Raw genomic sequence first — 18,022 nt, forward strand, 5'->3', positions numbered from 1 at the left:
CACATGCATTTGAATATAAATTTCTGAGATTTTAAATCTGTTATTTTACCTTAATTTTAATTAAAAAATATTTTAAAACCTGCTGATTACCTATAGTATAATTAAATTTCAATATAATGCATGGCAACTGTTGGTAGTTTTGAAGTTTATATATTTTCTTGGCAAACTTCAGTTTTTGACATTTTTGACGGTTTAAACCAGTATTATACCCTTGTCATGTCAAAAACCACTTTTTGACGTCAAAAACCCAACCCTGATAAAAAAAGTACTTGATGTGGGAGAAATATATGAAAAACTCCTACCTCTCTACTTCCCCCCCATCACCCCCTATCATACTGTATTGTTTTTCACAAAGGAATCCTTGTATTTTGCTACTACTTAATGATTTTCTATATTTAGACTATTTTCTATCCTTTTTTTTGTAAATAAAAATCCAAAAAAGAAATTTTTGGGTAACTTCGAAATCTGAGTTTTTTTTTAAAAAATGTTTCTTTAAAGTGCAGGAACAACTATTACCAATTGCATGTATCCCAATCTGTGTTGGTATCGTGCAAATTGCTCCCATTGGAGAATAAGCATCCTAAAACTGTCCTTACGTTAGAATGCAATTTTATCCTTAATTTTTGTGTTTTGGACTTCTAAATTCCAAATAATTTTTAACTTACAACTATAATAATAATAATATATAAATAATTTTTAACTTTTTAATTTACAACTATAACTGTTACCAATTGCATATATCCGAATCTGTGTTGGTATCATGCAAATTGCTCCCATTAGAGAATCAGCATCCTTAAATTGTCCTTAAGTTTGATAGCAATTTTATCCTTAATTTTTATATTTTGCTCTGTTCCTCCTGTGCACCCTTATTAGAAATGTGCTCTTTCGTTGTTACCATATCAGCAGACAGCACTAGACTTATAGCCTGGTGAATTTTTTCTCAAAGCTGAACAGTACTTTATACTATGTAGACTAATGCAATAAAACTTGAATAAAGCGCAAATGAAAGTGCAGAATGGAAATACCATTGTTACAGTTCAATAAGCCGGAACCTTCCTCAGTGTCTAAACACCAAAAGTCTAGATACTAAGTGGTGTTTAGACACTGGGGAAGGTTCTTGTTTATAGAACCGAAATAATAGGATTTCCTTTACTAGACATTCATATTTGCTTATTCACATTGTTTTTTTTTCTTTAGTTGCATTACTAACTAATATTTAAATAATTTCTTTAAGTGTATTGAATTGCTGTAAGTAATCAACGAGTCTCTTTTCTGAATAGCTATGCTAGTTGAGTATAGCAACAGAAAATGCTTTATAAGATCTGGTGTCTTGTTTCAGTGCTTATTTTGATAATTAAATTGATAAAAAGGTCTTATTATTNTGTATAGAATTGCTGTAATAAATCAAAGAGTCTCTTTTCTGAATAGCTATGCTAGTTGAGTATAGCAACAGAAAATGCTTTATAAGATCTGGTGTCTTGTTTCAGTGCTTATTTTGATAATTAAATTGATAAAAAGGTCTTATTATTGTTTAAAGAGATACAATTGTGAAGTTTTTTTAACAGGTTTCTACAATCATGTCAGTCAGCACTGCCACTTTGCGCTATCCTAGCTACATGAATAACGATCTAATAGGCTTACTCGCTCCTTTAATTCCGATGCCTCGCTTACATTTCTTGATGACTGGATATACTCCTCTCACTACAGATCAAGAGGTAATTAGGACTCTTTATATCTTTTTGAAACTTTTTTCTTAATATTGTTTGAAATTAGTTAATTAATATTCTCTCATAAATGCTATGCCATCTCGACAGAATTTTCCAGTATATTTCTAAAGAGGCGCTAACTTTTACCATTTATCTTTAGTTATTTCGATTTTGTATTCAATAACGGTCTTAAACACTTACTTCCTTAGTTGCCAAGTACAATTCACTGCAAAGTTTTGAAAAAACTTTTAAAATTTTTTTTGCTCATGTGCAGTTTAAAATAACTCCCTCAAATACTTATATCTTTTGCACAGTTTTTTATGAAATTTTTTTAAATGTTAAATCAGCAATTTTGCAACTTATTTTAAATTGCTCCCAAAATTTGGTTTGAATATTTGTAAAGTCATAGCAAAAAAATTTTTTAAATTTTTTTTTATAAAAATGTCCATATCTCCATAAATATTTACTCTAGGTTTACGAAACTTTGTGCAGATAACAACTAAGTAATCAATACAATTTACAAATTTACTGCTTGATTTTCAGGCATAGGTTGTTCAAAAATTCCATGTTTTCTTTCTTCTAATGTTTTCTTTCATAATTTATTGTAAATCTCCCAAACATCTGAAAGCTTTAAATGTTATTGCTAAGTATGAAAAATCACTTGAACTAAGCACCTCTAAAGTTACAAAATAATCCTTTAAATATTTATTGAAAATTTTTTAAAAATTGTCATAAGCAGAAAGTGTCTCTTCCATTATTGTAGAGTAGTGTATATATCTAAAAAAAAAAAGAAGCAAAAAAGAGATTAACAGAGAAAGTTAAGAAAAATAATGTTAAGTTTCATTTATTGCGCATAAGCATATTGTCGATGGAAAATAAGTTAAAGATACAAAGAAAACCTGAAAAAAATTACTTTTTATAATGAAGTATGTAATAGAAATATAGAAAAAGTTTATTAATAATTTTTCTTCTCTTTAAAAATAGATATATTTTTCCAGGTTTTCTTGGTATTTAACTTTTTATGTGTATATATATATATGGGTCATTCTCACGAAAACTGTCTTTTTTCAGTTCATAAAATCCCAAAAAAGTAAAGTGAATAAAATGCTCTGAAACTTTCTATATTAATAGAAATATGTAATGACATTATAAAGAAAGTATATATCCTATAAATTATACTTAATATTTAAATTAATTAATTTTTTAAATAATTAATTTATAATTAATTAATTTATAATAATTAATAATTAATTAATTAATTTAATAAATAAATTAATTAATTTAATAAATTAATTTATTAATTTTTTAATTTATTTTTCAAATTAATTAATAAGTAAATTAATTATTTTCACTATTTAAAAAGTGAGGGAATGACACTAATAGTGAGGGAATGATATTTTATTTTAATACATGTTTTTATCTAAGTTACATCTACCTAAAGTTTGAAAATGATAACATACTAAGTATATCTAATATTTATTATAATTTAGTCTTATATATTTAATAGTTTTTACAGGTTTGGGAAATAAAATTGGCTGGCACGATTGAACAAAAAAAAATTTAATAATATACTCATCTTGAATCATTCCCTCACTTCAGCGTCATTCCCTCACTTTATACACTAGTGAGGGAATGACGAATTCAATAAAATTTAAAAATAACAGTTAGGCCTAATTAATTTCTGAAGTCAATCACATACAATTATATTCATACAAGAAAGCAACATATAATTATCCACTTTCTCGATGAAGTTGTATTTTATTTTACTCTAAAAAATGACATGAGGGAATGACAAATGTAAAAAATTTTACCTGGTTTGATTCATTCAAATTTATTCCACAGCAAAGCTTCTTTAAGTTGAAGATGGAAACAAATTTTTTTGTTCACAATTATTAAATAGTTGTTAACTTCTGAAGTTTTTATTAAAATATTTTTATTCTAAGAAGATTGCAGGTGAAAGAACATTGTTGTGTGGGAATGACGCGAAACACTGGGGACAAAGTTTAAAATAGTGCTGTGTTAATATTTTTATCAGAAATTAAATTTAAAATTGATTTTCTGAATTCTTTATTTTAGTATTCTGAAATAAAAGACATGAATTTGTAAAAAAAATTTTTTTATTTCAGTAACAATTTTTTTCTTTTTTTAAATCAGCAGTGGGGACAAGTGAGGGAATGACATATTGGTATATTTTTATTACCTAAAATTAATAAAAAATAAAAATTGATAATTTTATTTTCATTCTTTTGTTAGCTTGCATTCTGAAGGACACTTTCCATGAAAAAATTTTTTTCGTAAGTTGTAAAACAAACATAAAATATACTGGGGACATGAAAATGACTGTTTTTGTGAGAATGACCCATATATACATGTGTGTGTGCAATGGATTTCTTATTACATTTCCTGATGTTAATATAATTTCAAATAATTTATCAATCCTTTTATGACCTTTATGTACATAATATTTTTATACTTAAAACTTAGGTTGCAAGTGTGAGAAAAACCACAGTTTTGGATGTGATGCGACGGTTGTTGCAGCCGAAAAATATGATGGTTTCTACCGCTTATGATCGAAACTCTAGTCATTGTTATATAAGCATTTTGAATATCATTCAAGGGGAAGTAGATCCAACACAGGTGATTATTTAATTTTACTTAAAATCTTTGGATACTGATAAATCTTACTTCTCAAATGCTATTCAAATAGTTAATTTATGTATGAGCATTTAATCCTTTTATTGTTAATGTATTTCTTGGCATTCATGAAACAGATTTTTTTACTTCTTCTGAAAAGTAGCTGATTCGCTTTATTTAGTTTGTTTCTCATATTTTTGTCAATATCTTCAACATTCTTCCGTTATAGGAACATTAAAATAATTGAAATAATACCAACTTTTATTAGCAGTTTTTATTTAATTGTTAATAATGTAATTAGTTGCTGAATTTATTTACAAATTTTCAATACTAAGATATAAATTGTTTTGTTTGTTTTCACTTATAAATAAAAGTTTCATTTATTTTTGCAGCTGCCAACATAATTAATTGTCATTTTCCTTTAAAAGAATTATTTTTACCAATATATGTTTCGAGCTGTGAAATTACTGTAGTTAATGAGCTATCATTGTGTAGGATCAGGTTCTATTTTAGGTGATCATAAAGTGAAATTTATTTAGCTTTAGATGTGTCAAAACCATTTTGACTGGGAGATAAAGGCTGGCTCTGGTTATTGCATTGATCTTTGCCTCAAAATTGTGGAAAGCTAACCTCCATATTCTCCTTGGCAGACAACTAATTGTTTTCGGGAATGCTTTACTTATTTTTTTTAAAATAAAGTTTGTTTAATTGACTTATAGACAATAAATTTTTGAATCACTTAGGTATTTATGATAGAGAAGGTGCTTTAGGGGTTTGTTGTTAACATAATGTAGTTTATTTATAGTACAGTAGAGAACCATTTATCCGGTATCCAGATAACCGGGAAACCAGAAAACCGGGAAAAATTTTGCTCAATTTTCCCGCCATTTTAAACTAGAATGAAAAAAGCGCAATTTGAACTCATCCTTGAAGTTAAGTAGAGGAAAATGTAAGGAAGGGGAAAAAAAATTTCCCCGTTTACCCAGAGAAACGTCATTTCCTCCGTGACCTTGAAGGCAGGGAAGGGAGGAATGTTTTATTTTTTCCTTTAGGCCGTCAATCAAACTCAAGGGTGTGGCAAACTGATTTCGTTTTCTGCTTGATTTACGAGGGGGGGTGGGGAAAATGCATTGCATGCATATCAGTGAACAGAAAAAGAAAAGAGAAAAATATATTTATTTGACATCGACTAATAAAAATAAAATCTTTTTCTTTTGAATAAATTCTCATTCTTTGGAAGAGCGGTATCAATTGCAAGTTTTTCTTGGTGTGGAATCACATCTGCTGTAATTAAAAATCTTGTTTTTATCAACAAAAAAAATAAAATAAAATGAGAATTGTTTATTAATTTAAACATAGGATTATTTTATGAAGCAGATTGCAGTTTTGTTTTTCTGATTCCACTACGTTTGATTTTTTTTCTTTTCGCGATAAATTTCGCACTCAATAAATTAGTTCTTTTTATTCATAAATTTTACCATTAGGGTTTTTTTTTTTTTTTTTTTTTTTTGAATTCCGTTGATCTTGCTTTGTTCCGGGTTTTAATATTTATGCTAGTGCTTTTTTTAACTATCGTTTCGGTTCGATAATTTTCAAGTGTTTTTATTTAGATTAATAAGTTTTCCTTTTATTTTATCGTTTCCCCCCGTATAATTAGGTATGAAATATATTGCGTTATTTAATCATTGGTTTTGTTTATATTATTTAATTTAGGAATTGTAATTATTTTTAAAAAATAAATATGAGAATTTTGTATTTTTTAAACTTTATTTCTTGTCTAAACTTGCAAATTTTTTTATTCTTTTAAATGTTATATTTCTACCATTTTTCTTTTTAAAGTTAGGAGTACCTTTCTTTTTTCTCTTACTTTATGCATTACACTTTTTCCTTGTACTTCGGGTGCGATAAAACATCGATTATCGACACTTTTTGGTCGATCCAGAAAACCGGGAAATTCAGATATCCGGGATAGCGATGGTCCCGAGCATCCCGGATAATTGGTTCTCTACTGTACTAGAGTTAAAAATTTCTTTCATGTAAGATTAAAGTCCACTTGTTAAGTTCCTCTTTTATTTTGTTTATCATTATTATTTGTGAAAATAAATCCCTTCTTACCAATTTAATTTAAATATTTGGCCTTGAATACATTGCTTTTTAAGTATATTAAGTGATTCCACATCTGTCTTAAAATATTAAAAACATATGAAAAAATCGTAGTTGAGACATGAAAAATTAGTTACGTGGCTGCTGGTATGTGTAATTCTACAGCGTTGGAAAAAGAAATATAGCGCCTACCAGAATTATGCCGGCAAAATTATAACAGATCTTAAATATGATAATTTATGAATGTATGGATAAATATGATATAACTTTTAATGGGATAAGCTCTAAAAAAATTCTTTTAATTTGTTATTAATGAAGAAAAGAAAACTTTAAAATAATTCTAAGTATCAAATTACACTGATGCTTTTATTTGAAGGTGTTTGATCAGCCGTAATTACAACCCTTAGGCAAAATAATTATAAATGTAAATAGAGAGAGAATTCATGTTTTAAGTAGGGACCCGGAAATATAGAATAGATGCAGAAACTAATGACTCATAATTTTCAGAGTATATCCAAATCACTGTGTTCTGTTAACTTTTATTGGTTTTTAAGGTCTAGTAACATCTTTTTTTTTAAAATAAATTGTTATGCTTATTAATATTTCATTCCAAAAGTTACTTTTAAGTACAATCAGTTGTTATTTCCAGGTTCACAAAAGTCTTATGAGAATTAGAGAAAGGAAACTTGCACAGTTTATTCCTTGGGGTCCTGCTAGTATACAAGTAGCTCTTTCACGCAAATCGCCTTACATACCTACAGCACATCGCGTCAGTGGGCTAATGTTGGCTAATCACACTAGCATTTCATCAGTAAGTTACAACAGATATTAGTTGAATTTTCAACGTTTTATGATCTGCATAAAAAAATTTGTATTTCAATGTCACAAATCATACATTATGCAAATTAAAAGCGAGTTTTAAATTAATTTTAAAAATCAACAATAAAACAAGTATTTGATAATATGAGCCTAAAATAGTGCAATTAAAAATATTAGTTGCGTAGAATTTTTCTGAGTCATCTGTATTGGACATCTAATAATCAAATGTAATAGATTTTTGTTTAACTTTTATTATAATAAGTGTGTAAATAGCCAAACCTAAAAAAAATTCTTAGTGCAGAAAAAAAAGCGTTAAATGCACATAAAATAGTTCTAAAACATGTATAGTTATTATATAAAAAATATTTTTATTATTAGTTCTCTTTGTTATGAATAACAGTTATGAATAGATTTTAAAACTAAAATATTTTGCTATTTTATCTTTTCATAAGAATACAAATATTTTAATTAGTTTCTTGTCTATGCTTTTCTTAAGGCTTCTATAAAATGTTTACAAGATGAATATTTTTAAAGAGTTAACTGAGTTTGGATAAATATTTATATACTTCTGTTTAAGAGAGATTTTTGAATGAAATAATTTCAGATTAATTAAGACTCTACAGTAAATGTATTTTTTGATCCTGCTATCAATAAAAAAAATAATTTCTAAAAAAAACAATTACCACGATTTTAATAGAAAATTCACTCATTAAAATCTTTTAATAAACTTAAATGTTTAATTTCATATTGCGATGAATATGCAGCTCTTATGTATCATTATAATGTCTTACAGAAAACTCAAGGTATTGTGATTTGATAGTTGATTAATGAATTCTTTAAATTTTCTCTAATATCAATATTTTCTTTTATTTTTTTATTTGTATCAAACAAAAGCTTCTAGAAAGAGAAAATGAAAACATCTTTATTTTAATGCTAGCTAAATATGTTACTATCAACTGTAATACTTAATACACCTCTATTGAAATTTCTGAGGTTTTTACTAAACGGTAATTTTAGTTATATGCTGATCTTGCAACAAATTTACCTCTCAGGTGTTTATACAAGTAAACTAGTCTCACAGCAAGGTGATTTTTTTTCTTGATGAATTCAGTTTTTACAAAATCTTTTATTGAGTTAGGTGTAGTATTGCAGATTGTGTTTTAAACTGGGTTTTATTATTTTTTTCTAGTTATTTGAAAGGACTCTGAAACAATATGACAAACTGCGAAAAAGGGAGGCTTTCCTCGACCAATTCAGAAAGGAGGCGATGTTTCAGGATAATTTAGATGAGTTGGATGACTCAAGAGAAACAGTTCAGCAGCTCATCAATGAATATGTTGCTGCCACAAAGAAAGATTATCTCACTTGGGGGATGGAACAGGTGAGAACGTAATATTTAAAAAAAGAATATTCTTCTAAATTTTTACTATAAATGTTATGATAGCAAATGCACTTCACAGGATTTGCAGTTTATCTGTTTAAAAATATTTTGTCCTGCTATTCCTAAATTTTCGTTCAGATTCAATTTTTGTGTGTTTACTACAAATACAAATGTGGATTTTAAATAAATTGATTTGTTGACTAGAAAGATTTAGACTTTAAATCTGTTGTCTTTTTATTTTAATTAATGCTAGTAAAAATCACGAAATGTGGAATTTAGGATCTTCCGCTAGTTGCAGGTTTGGCAAAGACTCAGATTTTTTTTCTTTTTGGAAAAAGTATAACCTGTCTAGGTTTTTTCATGAACCACCCCTAAAAATGCTCACATTTAAAAAATAAATTAAAATGGGTTTCCTTAAGGGAAAACACAAAAATGCTTTATTTGCAAAAAGATATACAGCAATTTGAAGAGCTGCCGTTGTAAAAGAATTTTGTTTTTATTTTTCTTCTAGTTAGCAACTACTAAGTTATCACTTAAGTTTTGGATCCTTTGATAGTGTGTTCACTACATTTGGGCAATATTAAGACAAAATTATGAGAAAATTATGATAGACTGAGTGTCGAGAATGTGGGAAATGAAGAATGGTAGTCTATAGGAGACCTTTGTTAATTTAAGGAAATAGTTTTTGAAACAATATAGCTTTTGTAAAATAAGTTTCTTTACAATTATTATTATGTTTTATATGTGTACTTTGTTTATCAATAATAAAATAAAAATTAATGATGAAAAAAAAAACTCGGTGGGGCCCCCACTTAGACATGATTCAGGCAGATTGTCTTACCTAACAGTTGGTAATCCATCTCAAACGGGTTAAACCTAGGTTGATTTTTTTGATCTTGCTGTATAATATAATGCATGCCCATCTATATAATACATTTATATAAAATATAATTGCATTGGAGTACCGTTGATTAATATCCTCTTCTATTGATTTTATATAGACTGAAAGGGAAACTCCATAATTTGTTTCTAAGATGAAGACAAAAGTTCTATTGCAGTAGAGAATTTTTTGCTGAAATTTATAAGCCATGCAGTGAGACATAAAATCTACATCTTTGCATTTATGAAACGTTATTTTTCGTGTAAAATAACCTGAAACAGTATTTAAAATGCACTCTTTATTATATATTACACAATATACTTTTTGCATACCTGCCAAGTCTTCCATTTTTTAACGAAGACTCGTGTATTTTATTACTATTTCCTGTTCACCCCTATATTCTCTAACTTCTCTGTATTTGTTGAAGAAATAAAAATAAAATAAAAATTTTTGCCAATAGAATATCTACTGATGTCAAAAACACTCTTCTTATTCCTCAACAGATGGTGCTATTTCCAGTACTGCAGTATGTTGAGTGTTAATAGTTTAAGTGATTATAAATAATGGTTTAAAAAATCTTCTTTGGATTAGGATTTATATACGTATGTTTTACTTTGCTAAATGTAAGTGCTTTAATTTATTTTCAATTTCTCTTTTTGATTCACATAATTTTGTGTGACGTATCAAAATTTTACTCGTAGTCTAAAAAATGGCGCTAGTAAAATCTCCATAATTATATTTCTCCTATGTTGGCAGGTATGTTTTTGTCTAAGTACATAATTTAAAAAGTTTTATGTGCTAAAATAATTGCATATTTTGTGTAGAAAAGTTATTTGGAATAAATATAAAAGTTACTGTGCTGTGGTTGTAACCCATAAGTAAGTAAATATTTTTGATTCGATAAGTTAATTTAAAAGTTTAGTATTATTTAGGATTGTATAATATTTGTGAAAATTGTAAATGCATATCTCATTAAGAAGTCCCAGAATAGAGGGTGCGTAGTGTTTGTAAAAAGTACTTAAAGGTGCTTTTTTGGGGATTTCGTTTTTAAAAGCTTTTAAAGGTGCTTTTTTCATCTGGCGTTTTAAAAAAGTGCTTTTTTTCCGAATAATTTTTTTCCCCCTTCAGTGATATCTGGTGGATCCCATGCATTTCACGAAAAATGAGGAGTTTGCTACGTAATCATTCACGCGGACTTCATGTCGTACCCACGTTATGACTTGCGCATGCGCGCACACTTGAAACCGAAACCCGAGTGCTCCAATTNCAGGGCTCGAAAAAACTCAGAAATTTTACCCGTCCCCGAGGACGGCTTGTCCAACTATGTACCAGTCCTCCTTTGAAACTAACCCGTCGCTTCTAAATAAATAAAAATATTATTTTTTCTTATTTATTACAAACATTTATATAAATTACACTATGAATTAGTAGCTACTAGGATTACATTATACAGTAATAAAAGAAATACTAGGTTACCTATAGTAAAACATAGTATTTCTTTTATGAAATAATTTAAATGACAAAGGTCAAGTTATCTGGAATTTCAATTTATCCGAGGGTACTGCGTTCTTAAAGAATCAAATATGACGTTGCCAGTTCCACAATCAAGCCTATGATTTACAGAGGTTTCGGCACAGAAATCTGAAAGGGGTTTTCCATTTAGGTGGATGTTCATAATTGCGTTTAACGCTTATGTAATGTGTTTTTTTGTAAGTGCATTGATGAAAAGTCTTTTTCAACTGCTGCAGTACTCCCAGACGGAAAAAACATCAATCCACCACGCGCAGTATGTTGCTGTTCGGGATTTTTAGATTAGAGGGTCATTTTAGATGTGAGGCGCTAGACTCTTGTAAGATAACAAAAATTGAAAGTGTATCACGAACATTAACGGGAAAATGGCCGTCCGCGCGGACGTCTGATTCGAGAAATTCGTTGTCCGCGGGAAATTTTAGACCGCCGAGGACGGGCGGTTTTTCGAGCCCAGGAATATCAGATCCTTATGAAATGTTTTTCTTTTTAATTTATTTTAATTTTGTTCTTGTGTATTTTATTTTACTTCTAACACTTTTTTTGACGTAGGGGGTAAGGGTACTTTTGTTCTGAGTTCAGGGTCAAGTTGAATTCACTCGGTGATGTGGGAAAGTACTGATTGTTTCGATTTGCGTCCGTTTCTTTTTGGGTTTTTTTTTAACGCTAAAACTGTTTATTAAAAGTTTTTGTTTTTCAATAATATCATTGATTGAATATGAATTTTTTGAGTGCTTGAAAATTTTTGTAAAGTGCTTGAAAAGTTTTTAAAAAGTGCTTATTTTTGATTTAAAGATTTGGCTACGCACCCTGGAATAGCTTTCTAAATTACACTCAAAGTACTAGGATTCTTTAAGTATTAACTATTAAGGCTACAATAAGTTGATCCCAAATGCTGTTTTAAATCAGTTTATTTACATAAATTTTTAAAAACTTAGTATGTGAAAAATAGAAACTATTATTTTTATTTCAGCTATTTTCAAAATAGATTTGAAAAAGACTTTATTTTTAAAATTCTGAAAATTTCCATTTGCACTTGGAATTATGTAAATTGTGTACATTAACATTTTGTACAAACTTATTATATTATGATTTTACTAATATTTATATGTTGTAAAGGATCATGTAAAACTGTGTACATACTATTGTATAAATTAGTATAACAGAAAAGGTATTTCCTTTCATTAAAAATTGCTCTTGATGAATTTAATTAAGTAATCCCCTTTTAAATATTTTTTCTTTTTACAAAAAGGGAACTATTATTTCAAACATATTGTAGTCATCATTAATTTAGTAAATACTGTAAAGTTCAAAATTATTATTTAAAATTCTTTTTTATATTAATAGTGTACAAGATTAGCTTTATAATTTTACTTGAGTTAAGTGAAAAGATGTACATGGTAAAGTTCTTGTATTTAAAAGGTTAGATAGATGCACTGTAACTGTGTTCTCCAATATGTCGTGTTTGTGACATATATATAAACTTGTTTTTTTTTCCCAACAATTTTGGAAAAGCATTTATATTAACAGTGAAATATGTAATGGCTAACTGTTAAATAAGAGTGCCATTTGTTTGCTAATTTAACTGATGCTGTGTCAACTCTGTCCAATCACAACGCAAAAGTGCAATGACCAGAAATTCCTACTACCCATAACGAAGCTGTTTCTTTGGTAAAGGAAAACTTTTTACTTAATTTATAAGAGAGGGTGTGATGTTGAAAATTTTTCTTGAGAATGTAAATAGTTTTAATTGTAAGTGATTTTTAATTGCGTTGTCACAAAAATTGTCTCAAATTTAAAAAAAAAAGCAGCCATAATTAAATATAATAGACAATCGTGTTGAGCTAATTGTTACTACATGATGATTATTATATAATGATAAAATAAATAATCCTTCTCTTAAACAGTGTTTTTTTTCTTCCTTTAAAAAAAAGTAATTTCATTGTAGTTATATCCACAGTGAAATTATTTTATGTTTCTAAATTATTCAATCGTGTAGATTACTATTTTTATAACAATTCTGACAAATATATTGTAATCATAGTTACCTAAATAGTATGGGTACTTGGTTTGCTTTATCCTGAACTCTTCAAAGGCATAAAGCATTTACTGGTTTTGATAAATTTCTAGACTTTAGTTTCAATTACTTAATAGCTAAAAGCTTTTGAAAACTATTTACAAATTTTTTTTCTAAAAAAAAAACCCTAGTTTTCTTAATTTTCTTTTAAATTTGTGGACGATTTGTTTATTTTTGCAATTTGGGGAGAAACCTTTATTTCTTTGCTCAGAAATGAATTTATTTGGTTGATAATTTTATTCAAAGTTATTTTTATGAACCTTCGATTATGAACCTCTCTATATTTAAATATGTTGAAGCTTATTTTACTCATTAGTCAAAATATAACTCATGGACTGTAAATGTTTCATTTTTCTACAGTAATATGTAAATAATCTACTTTCTGATAAAAATATATATATATACAGGGTGTTTATAAAGTCCCGGACCCATTTTGATGTTTAATAACTCATCAAATAATAAAGATAGATTGAAATTACCAACATAAATGGTTAGATAGGCTCAAAAAGTTTCATGACCCTTGTCAATGAACTTCCACATGTGCCCCCTTCGTCGCACGGAGAATATCAAGTCGATAGCCAATTTCATGCCAGGTAGCGGCAAGCATGTCCGCATCCAGAGACGCTATTGCGGTTGTAATTCTGGCTTTTAGGTCATCAATGTTCGACACAATCCTCCTGCAAACATTGTTCTTTATAAATCCCCAAAGAAAAAAGTCCAGTGGCGTTATATCAGGTGATCTGGGTGGCCAAGGAATTGGACCTCCTCGCCCAATCCATCTTCCGGGAAAATGGTCATTCAAAGAACTACGAACGATGATACCCCAATGAGGTGGTGCACCATCTTGTTGCAAAAAGACATGTGGCTGAAGCTCTTCTAGTTGTGGAAATACTGATCACACGTGGATACCCCAATGAGGTGGTGCACCATCTTGTTGCAAAAAGACATGTGGCTGAAGCTCTTCTAGTTGTGGAAATATGAAGTTTTCCAACATGTCTAAGTATACGACTGATGAGAACTTTTCTGTGGAAAAAAAAGGCCCAATGACTCGGTCGTGATTTAGTCCACACCACACATTAACCTTTGGGGAATCCCTTTGTGTCTCACGGTATTCACAGGGGTTTTCAGATCCCCATATGCGCACATTATGGCGATTAACAATGCCAGAAACATAAAGGAGAACATTATGCTCTTCAGAAAACCGCAATAGCCTCTGTGGATGCTGACATGCTTGCCGCTACCTGGCGTGAAATTGACTATCGACTTGATATTCTCCGTGCGACGAAGGGGTCACACGTGGAAGTTCATTGACAAGGGTCATGAAACTTTTTGAGTCTATCTAACCATTTATGTTATTAATTTTAATCTATCTTTATTATTTTATGAGTTATTAAACATCAAAATGGGTCCGAGACTTTATCAATATTATATATAATCCTACCATTGTAAAATAATAGCTATAGATTTATGGTTTTTAGCTTACTATAAAAGAAATTAATATGTTTATTATGTCAAGGGACTTAAAAGTAATCATTTCAGTTTGCTGTTTAGGGATTACTATAACGGATCTTCTTATAAGGCTTTGTCATCATATAAAATGCTACATTTTAAACTGTGAATTTGTCATTATTAATGAATGTTTGATTATGATCTGTTCTTTATCCTTATTATGAAACTAAGCCAGTTTTGCAAAAATTAAAAAAGGCAATTTGGGTCTTTTTTAATAATTGATAAATTATTCAAATGCTGCATTCGTTGGACTGACAAAAATTTGAATTTATTCATTGATATCTTTTAGTAAGAAAATAAACTTCCCCAATTTTGCGATAAGTATAACTTTTTTTAAATATTTAAATTTTTTGTTTTTAAGTCCAGATAATTCTTAACAGCAAGATAGTGTATACTGTTTGAAATTTAACTTAATGAGTTAAGAACTATCACACTGTACCTTTTAAAAAAAATTTCAATTGGGGAAAGATATTGAAGAACTTTTAATATAGTTTAATCATCACATTACGGTTAACTTAAATTGCAACAATAGATCTCAATTTCGTATGTGATAAAGTCATATTGTTCTGTTCTTTCACATATGATCTCTTGTTTATTATTTTTCTCAGTATGTAGCCTTAAAATTTATGCCTGAGGTATAATGTAAATATGTTTGTATATTTCAGTTGATATGCTATTAATAAAAAGATTTAGAATCTTTATTGGTATTCTTTCTTTTAATTTAAGATAGCAAACAATTGATGCAAAAATGAACTAGATAATAAGATGTGAGAAAATTGTTTTTAGAATAAAATTCTTTCAAATGAACAACCATTGGCTGATTCTAGAATGGGATTATTTTCTGCACAAATATACCAGAAAATTTCAAACTGTATTTAATACTATAAATTTATATTCATGATAGCTGTTTAGAATCTTTTAGTGAAAGATAAGTTTTTTTAAAAAATTTTTAGTTTCATTACTTTAAAAGTTTACAAAAATTAACAAAACTACATTATTAAAATTTATTTAGACGAATATTTTAGCTATGAAATACAAAATTTAAATCATAATTTGTGATGCAAATATCTCTAAGTTAACTTCTCTCTTTAACATTAGGAACAGAAAAAAAAATGCTCAGTATGAGGTAATTGAAACACTGATAATTCTTTTATATCATTCAAATTTTACTGTAAAGTTAGAGGTAGACACTTATAAATTTTTATGTAAAACTTTATTGTAAAGAGCAGCATTAGGTATAGCTAGTCTTTTAAGGAAGTAGACATTTATTGCTTTTAAACTAAAGACATTGAAGTGCAGCTTTGACATTATACCAGCCACAAAATATTTAGGTACAAATGCAATATTTGGTAACCACACATGGCCTGCCTACCAGCAAGGCGGGTTTACGACTTTGGTGCCCCCCCCCACAAAGGTCATATTAGTCATTAAAAAAAGGTTGATATTTGCCAATTTTTGGGTAAAACTGTGTTATTAAGTGCAGTATTACATATAGCTCAGCTTTTGAGGAAGATGACATTTATCGGTTTAGTAGTCTGTTAAAGTCACTGTAGAGCAGAGGTCGCCAAAGTGGTCTATATAGACCCCCAGGTGTCTATTTAACATAAGCGGGGGTCGATTGGTTGAAGGATTATCAGTATTTTTCAGATATGTGACAATTAGAAATAAAAGAAGACTTGGAAATATATACAGGTAATCTTCAAAAATTGAGCGACGATTTTAAACTGCATTTTGTTGATTTGGAAAACATTGACATCCCCGATTGGATTATTGTGCCATTTTTTGCTCAAATTGAAAACGTGGACATCAACCTGCAAGATGAGCTTGCTGAATTATTATGGGGATTTAAAGCAAAGACGCTCTTTAAAAATTTAACAAGCAAATTTTGGACAAATATAATTATAATGCAAAAATATGTAAGACTTTACGAAATAGCTCAGCCATTTATGATAGCATTTCCAATTTCCTATATGGTTGAAGCCGGTTTCAGTCACGTAAATTCAATCTTAACTAAGAACAGAAATAAATTAAATGTGGAGTTTCGAGGGGATTTAAGATTAAAATTGACCAATTTTGATCCCAATATAACGAATCTTGCAGAAGAAAAAAAATGCACCAGGCACACCCATGTCATTGATTAAGAAGCAATAAATCCGTAGTTACTTTACTTATTATTTCTACTTACTTATAATCAGGGCCGGCTTATGCATGTCGCGGCCCCTAGGCAATGCTCGTCTCGCCTCCCCCCCCCTACCGTCTTTTTTCGCTAACACAACACTTTTTTTTACTACATAGGTATATTATCACATTATTCAATAAAAATATTGAATCAAACGAAAAGAACATAAGTAATTAATATATGCATTTAAAAAAAATCATACAATAAGCTTAAATATTAACTCTTCTAACTTTTTTTGTTACAAAATCGTTCAAGACATCCTAAAAGTTAACCTTTTCCAATACATCATTTTCAATTGCCATTATGGCCAATGAATTTAAACGGTTTTGAGACATAGTTGAACGAAACCAGTTTTTAATTAATTTCAATTTGGAAAAGTTTCGTTCACCAGTGGCGTTTGTAATCATTAGACTTCTATATATTTGCAAAGCTGTCATTACATTCGGGAAAGTTGTTGAATTTTTTTCTCTGTACCACAGGGCCACTGAACGTGGCGGGGCCCCTAGGCAGTTGCCTAATGGGTAAAACGGCCCTGCTTATAATTACTTATTATTTCATAAATATTAAGGTATTTATATTTCAACATTAATATATTTTTCATAAAACTATTGTTACACTATGTACTATTACTTAACACTATGTACAATTATGTTCAAAATCATAAAATAAATGTACTAACACAGTATCTAATAGAGCTTTATTTTAATTAACAGAAAACTACTTTTATGGGGGTCGATGGAGATTTCGAAAAATTATGTAGGGGTCGATGATCAAAAAAGTTTGGCAACCCCTGCTGTAGAGTAACTTTTACAAGAACGTTTCTTTGGAATTATGCAATTTACTTTTTCACTGGAGCAGCCAAGCCTTTAAGTTTCAAATTTTTTTTAGCAAATACTAAAGAATCATATGTTGAATTATCCATTTTTTTAGGTAATACATCCTCTTGTTTGAAACAATAGGTAATATGCGTCATAGGCTATTTGGTAAATGCAGCATTTTACAAATGACTCATATCTCTGCAACATGCCTATAAAGTTCACTTTAATCAGTCCAACAGTCGGCAGTTTGTGAAGGGTCACATTTTCCAATTAGCCAATGACATGTCTTTCGTATGTATATAGTTGATTGATCAAGAACGTTTTAGACAGTGCTGATGAATAGCAGTCGTCATGAAATTTGCACTACATTAAAAATATAACAGGTCATA

General features: G+C 29.0%; 1 protein-coding gene across 2 annotated transcripts in view; it reads left to right on the top strand.

Moving 5' to 3' along the window:
• LOC107436966 (tubulin gamma-1 chain) overlaps positions 1 to 9,970 on the top strand; it is a 26,828-nt gene extending 16,858 nt beyond the window's left edge. For both annotated transcript variants that reach the window (XM_043041307.2, XM_071186487.1), the window contains exons 7-11: positions 1,566 to 1,715; positions 4,191 to 4,343; positions 7,093 to 7,254; positions 8,452 to 8,643; positions 9,645 to 9,970. In XM_043041307.2, coding sequence (XP_042897241.1) covers positions 1,566 to 1,715; positions 4,191 to 4,343; positions 7,093 to 7,254; positions 8,452 to 8,643; positions 9,645 to 9,665 — 678 coding nt within the window. In that variant the 3' untranslated portion in view covers positions 9,666 to 9,970. The remainder of the gene's footprint in view (positions 1 to 1,565; positions 1,716 to 4,190; positions 4,344 to 7,092; positions 7,255 to 8,451; positions 8,644 to 9,644) is intronic.
• Positions 9,971 to 18,022: the final 8,052 nt, after the last annotated feature.

This window comes from Parasteatoda tepidariorum, chromosome 10, assembly GCF_043381705.1.
Source record: "Parasteatoda tepidariorum isolate YZ-2023 chromosome 10, CAS_Ptep_4.0, whole genome shotgun sequence".
Taxonomy (NCBI): domain Eukaryota; kingdom Metazoa; phylum Arthropoda; class Arachnida; order Araneae; family Theridiidae; genus Parasteatoda; species Parasteatoda tepidariorum.